Genomic DNA, 6383 nt, shown 5'->3' on the forward strand with positions numbered 1-6383 from the left:
ATTCCTTTTCAGCAATTACGTGTTCGCTTTCAGATTGAAAGTGGAAAAACATAGGAATTTACTAAACTAAATGAGCTTCACTGGCTGAAATTTCTGCCACATGTCAGGTGGACACATATAAATTTTTTTGGGGAAACAGTTCATATAAGACAGCTTTTATCATTCAGGTGTTTAATTTTCACAAGAATTCACTGTACTTCAATATTCCAGAAAAATGGCATCTTCTTAAAAACAAAACAAAAAAAAATGTTCCAAAGAATATTCCAAGGAAATGCTATGAAACATAACTGCTTCTTTCTCTTTGTTCATTTTGACCATTTTGAATAGTAACAAAGGTACCTGTTCACACCAACATTCAGACATGAAAATCAGGTTTCCAAGTAACACTCATCTCAACTGGCAAAAAAACAAATGAAATATAATAAAATTCATACATCAGTGGGGCTTTTACTTCCTTAATTCTTGTCAAGGACATAATGAAGTGGTAGATTTGTTAGGGCTCCCTCTGCAGATTCAAAGAAACATGGTAGGTCCTTATTTAATGCCGTGCTGTTAAGTCGTTGCCTCCCAGGAGCCCCTTTGATACTGTGAAAGGCCAGTGGGCATTTCAGAATCTAGTTGGGAATGTGCTAAACGTAGGGGCTGGATGTACCAGGCATTGGGTATGGTTTCAGGCTCCTACAAGTGTACTTAAAAGATCTAATCAATTTTTCCTCCTCTTTTGTTTTTTTGTTTTTTTTTTTGGGAGGGGGGAGGGGGGTGGCAGGGAGCATTATAAGATAGATAAGAAACAACCCATGCCTCAAATGCTGTACCCTTCCCACTGTTGTCCAATGTGACACTTTCATACAGCAAATTCAAGAAAACAACACAATACACAATAAAACAGAAAAATTTGACTCTCCACCTGCAGTGCACATCACTACAGTACTTTGTGTACAGTTTTTAGTCAAGAGTGAAACTAAAGAAACTACCACCTGAAATTTTGGAGAAAAAAAAGCAAATTGCATGCTTAAAACAACTTTTCTGCATCGAAAAATATAGTTTTACCTAAAACTAAAATAATACTGCTCAATTTGAAATTTAGAGATACCTCATTCTCACAGAGAAATCAATAAAATTGTATTAGTATTGCATATCCAGTACGCAGATTTTGTTCCAGAGTACTCTCCATGTGAGAACTACACCTTTATCTGACAGTTTCCAGAATGTTCTTTTTTGTTCCCAGTAGAAACGGCAATATGTTGCCTTGTGAATTTCTGAGAGGCATAGCTCTTGTTATCAAGGTGTAAGATTTGGAGATATATAACGACTATCAGATCTACATAGCTTTGCGGATGCGGTTGACCAACACCCTTTGCTAGTTGTGCTTGGCTCTCTTGCCCTTGGTGTAGCCAATCCAGCGTGCTACGGTCTCCTTGAATATGGGCGAAGAGTCTATTGATGCGAGCAGCTGCAGCTGACTGATGTGGGTGGCGTGGTAGTCCCACCGCGCCAGATTGGGAGCTTTCCCCAGGGCAACGTGCCGGAGGTCGTACGTGGTCCCCGAGCCGACATCGAAGAGGGGCAGCATGGCCTTGAGCGACGCCATCCCCTCATCGAACAGCTTCTGTGCGTCGCGACTCTCGTTCGGCTCGGCGACGGTCAGCAGGTCGTAGAGACCGATCAGGCTGTAGATGAAACCGTTCAGGACGAAGGAGCTCGGGGACGTGGGATACTCCTCGTACCACGTAAACTTGTCCATGAACTTGGCGGTAATGCCGCCCTCTGATGACGGATACTGGAAAGGACCCGTAGCACGTAAGGCTGCTTGAAGGTACTTTTTCCTCCGCGTCTTAATGAATGCCCGTGCCAGCGTTGACATGGCCTGTCCCTGGGCCATCGCCGAGTACCATTCGGGCGGGAGGGTCATTCCATCCAGGACCCTCTCCACTTTGATCGACCAGCCGCCTCTCGCATCCTGGTGGTTGACCAACCAGTCGGCCGCGTCAAAGAAGTGCCGCATGTGCCGCGACCTCGCCAGCACGATGTTTGTGATGCGGCCATAGCCGCGCAGTTCTATTCTCACCAGTCTCTGCAGTAAATACCTGATGGGCTTGTTCCTATGGTGAATACCCAAAGTAAAAGCCATGGTCTTTCTGTAATCCACCTGAAGATTTCTCGTGATGGTACGCCACCGCGCGACGGGACCCAGTCCATGCACAACGAATCCGTCGCCCACACGAAAACCATCCTCCCCACTAACATAGTGCATGCTGATAAATTTTCCGGCTTCCTCACGCTCGGCGACTATCGTGACGGAGGAATTGGCAAGAAGTTTTAGGTCAAAACTGAGCACAAAGTCTGATTTGGAATCCAACACACGGGACCAGGCAGCAATGGAAGACAAACTGTATTCGCCTGGAAGGAGATATCAAACAAAATGCCGACAGTTAGTGACACCTCTCAAGAGTCATACACATGTTATGCTACTCATTGTCAAAAAAGTGGGATTCTTGCTAACACAAATTAATGGGATACACATCCTGAGATATGCACTATGATCCACATCTTGAGATTTTTACCTGTGTGAATGTTAAAATACCACTAAACAGTGCGTCAGCATCACGATCCAAATCCCAAGAAATCTTGTGATTATCTCGGAATTATTGCAATAATTTGAGAAATAGAACAATTATTTGTGAACTCTGGAGCAAAAATTCAAACATTTTTTTATACTGTCATTCAAAACGGGCCTGATTGAACACTGCTCGAACACAAAGGCAAGCATAACCATTTCAGTACATTTCAGGCATGCAGAGTTTGGTCAACAAATTACCACGATCGACAATTAGCAGGATATTTCTGTTTGTCTAAACAAGCATAAAAAATCTTGGTATTTGGATAGTGATCATTATCCCGCTTTTTAGTCTCTCCATTAATTCAAAGAATCAAGCATAATCACATACATAAGCAAGACAGTAATATTTCATTACAATTTGACATGTACATAATACTGTTTAGGCGCGGTCAGACTGGCAAAAGATCACGAAGTTTAAGATCGCAATCTTTAAGATCTCCAAGTTTTGCCAGTGTGACCGCAAACTTCCCGCGAAACTTCTCGCGAAACTTCTCAATCTGTTTGCGGGCGTTGTCTCCGAAGCACGAGGCCATTGTCATGTTCAGATGTGCATTGTTACATCACAATCACTAGCCATCAGATGGCGCACTCTTTCTTGCGCGCGTACGAATGGCCCAAACTTCGCGATCTTAAACTTCTCGATCTTTTGCCAGTCTGACCGCGCCTATTGACATTTCACAAAAGAGCAATAGCTACTCATCAAAACTGTATGCAGAAATTATGAAAAAAAATCATGGTCTCAAATGACCCTTGCTGAACACAGATCTTGATTACATTTCTTGTTGTATGAAACTGAAAGGAAAACTTGATGGAATTTCTACCATTGTATATGTCTGATTGTACTCGACAGTCAACTTCACCTTTCCTGTTCCAGGGACTTTGGACAGTGCGTACAATTCTATGGGGTTTTCTGTGCCAATCAGCACTTAAAACACAAAGGCCCGAATTCACGAAGGTGGTACAAATGAAACCATGGTTTAAACCATGGACAAAAAACATGGAGCGCCAAGTGTCGCACGGAATATTTCGTTACGAAATTGATCATTTCGTTGACAAAATAACTGTTTCGTTAACGAAATTATCATTTCGTGGACGAAATGTTCATCTAGTTACAAAATGTTGTCATTTCTTAACAAAATAATCATTTCATCGATGAAATGACTGATTTCGTGACGAAATATTCCATGCGACACTTGGCGCTCCATGGTTTTTGTCCATGTTTTAGACCATGGTTTCATTTGTACCACCTTCGTGAATTCGGGCCATAAAGGGTTAAGTATGGTGCCAAATTGGATGAAAAATTTATTAAAATTGGTGTACCCTTAAAGATATACTGGAGACGGTAGTATTGAATATACCCTTCTCTGTGTGCATTGGAAAAGCAGTCAGACAGAACTAGAGAAATAAGGAAATAGAAAGGAAAAGAGAGAGATAGCGAGAGAACAAACCCGCTGTTCTGAACTCCAGCACCGGCAACCCCTGCTCCTCGTCGTCGATGATGATGCGGAGCTGGCTGTGCGGGTCCGGCGACGACCAGGCTGAGAGGTCCCCGCTGCTAGCGTCCTTGTACACCGTCATCGTGGGCGGGCTCTCCGTCAGGTTCTTGCAGTAGTGGGTGAGGCCAAACTGGGCTATCTGGATCGGGTAGTAGTAGCTCTGCTGGTCCCACTGGTTGGACAGGGGCACACCTGTAGAGGGCGACAAACACAAATCAACACTGTCAATGATAAAGTCTGTTTTCACTTTGAATCAACTTAGTGGAGGGGTTTTGGGCAACTTGCACTCAATTTGCTGCCAAAATAGATATGATGTGAAAGAAGTTAAAAAAACAATGAATGAATGAATGAAGTTCGAAAAAACTGCCTGCATAGAGTAGGACCCCTACAATGCAGGATAGCTTTGTAACCGAGTTTTATTTTCAGATCACTTTGCTAAAAACTGCATATAGACCCCTAAGAAACAACAAGAATCAAGCAAATTAGACTACACGTAAACAGGTTTTTAGTAACTTTGTCATTGACAAGGTAGTACAGCATGGGGCATATTTGAAAGCTCAACCTTCTTGTCTATCACTTTCTCATGACAAATTTCAGCTCGTTTGTGGCTTCATCAACAACCTGAGGAATGCTCAGTTTTGGCATTTGGCATTCTGCTCCCACGCCCAAGGGAAAGATATTGAAATGATGATGGTGCGATAAAGGCATATAATCCCATACATCTTTGCTTGACTAAACTGGCATCTATATCATCAAAGAGATGGATTAGTAAATAGGATGAAGCTAAATATATTTATAACTCATTTTAAAAAATGGTTGTAAGAAAAAGGGTGGTAAAAAGGAGAAAAGGTTAGCCTACAAGATATGCCTGCCATGAAGAGAGAGAGAGAAAATAAAATTATGTGCTGGAAAATAAGGCAGCACAAAAGGCGTCTCACAAATGCCAAAGGGGTATATCCACTTTAAAATAACAAGCACGCCCAGTAAACTCCCTTTGATCGTCGCCGCTGTTCTAGATAGCTATCAGCATACACATGGCGAGCAACATCAATGTGAGGTTTTGGAAGGAACGGGTCGGTCGGTCCACCACTGTTTAAAAAAAAAAAAAAAATGGTAGGGGGATATTGAGTTCAACCAGCTGGACAATATTGAGTTCACTTGACTCAAGTGTTAAAAAACAATAGAGATTGAAACCTGCTTGATAAGGGAGGGGTGGTGAGGAAGAGAATGTGGTATCAAAGAGGGTGAAACATCCCCCCCAAAAAAAAAAAAAAAAAAAAAAAAAAAAAAAGAGGAGAAGTTCAATGGTCATAAAGAGGCATGGAAAAGTGGGAATGCCCTAGATTCTTTCTGGCTAGAACATTTGGACTTGTTCTGTCAAAAGCCAGCACCAATATTGTAACAAAATCTGGAATGGAAAAAAGAGGCAAGAACAGGCAGTCCACCTAGATGATTTTAGACATTCTATATGGCTTTAACTGACTCTCTCCCAACCAACAATTCAAAATGTTATTGAAATCACGGTACAGACAGCTTGCAGATAGTAGAGACAAGACTATGAGACCTTGTACCTGTAAAAGTATGCAATATCAGTGATCTTAAAGGTCCTGTTTACCTTTGGGAGCAGTGATTTAAAAAATGATCCTTTTTAAAGTACATCATGTGTAGGTCAGTTGTATCACAAAACATCCTACCATCTAACATTTTTGCAATAAAGCCTAAAATATAGGGAGATATCACCATTTTTCTTATTAAACCATAACTGTAGAGGTTAAGAGGTTTAGTCTGGAAACATTTTTATCATAACTATTGTTCACATTTTGTGTATTTAACAATACTTAACATAAATTATACTGGTTTAAATTTTCACATTGGTTGTTTCTATCCCTAACACACATTTTAGAACAATTCTGAAGCACTAAAGCTGGGTTTTTGTTTCATCTGCAAATAGTAAATTATGCCTTTAAAGGAGACCTCCGGATGATTTTCAGATTTTTACATTTGATCAACTATAAATTAGTTATACTGAGGACAGAGTTTCGGAATTTGTGATAATTGGGATGAAGAATAAGAATATTTTCAAAATTTAGAACAAATTGTAATGAACAAGGATGATGACATGGCAGAGTCACCATAAGAATGCGTGAGTTGGGGCTCAAGGAAGCAGAACAAAAGAAGAAAGCATGCATAGATTATACACAGGTGAACTCGCAAGCAAGCGGTATTGTAATGAAATTACACTGCTACATTTCTGAAATATGTGAACC

General features: G+C 41.1%; 1 protein-coding gene across 1 annotated transcript; it reads right to left on the bottom strand.

Annotated features, from left to right (window-relative positions):
* Positions 1-784: 784 nt before the first annotated feature.
* On the bottom strand, positions 785-4303 carry LOC140238441 (D-glucuronyl C5-epimerase B-like). Its single transcript, XM_072318345.1, has 2 exons — positions 4069-4303; positions 785-2400 (listed from the first exon to the last, which is right to left on the bottom strand). Exons 1-2 carry the CDS (start codon positions 4196-4198, stop codon positions 1361-1363), a joined length of 1170 nt encoding a protein of 389 aa, XP_072174446.1. The 5' UTR covers positions 4199-4303; the 3' UTR covers positions 785-1360.
* Positions 4304-6383: the final 2080 nt, after the last annotated feature.

The sequence above is a fragment of the Diadema setosum genome, chromosome 15, assembly GCF_964275005.1.
Source record: "Diadema setosum chromosome 15, eeDiaSeto1, whole genome shotgun sequence".
NCBI classification, from domain to species: Eukaryota; Metazoa; Echinodermata; class Echinoidea; order Diadematoida; family Diadematidae; genus Diadema; species Diadema setosum.

What these genes read in the sequence shown, in the direction of transcription:
- LOC140238441 (XM_072318345.1), bottom strand. Translation starts at nt 4,198, where the DNA reads ATGACGGTGTACAAGGACGCTAGCAGCGGGGACCTCTCAGCCTGGTCG. An exon ending in GCTGGAGTTCAGAACAGCGG is followed by an intron (nt 2,401 to 4,068) that starts GTTTGTTCTCTC and finishes ATCTCCTTCCAG; the next exon opens with GCGAATACAGTTTGTCTTCC.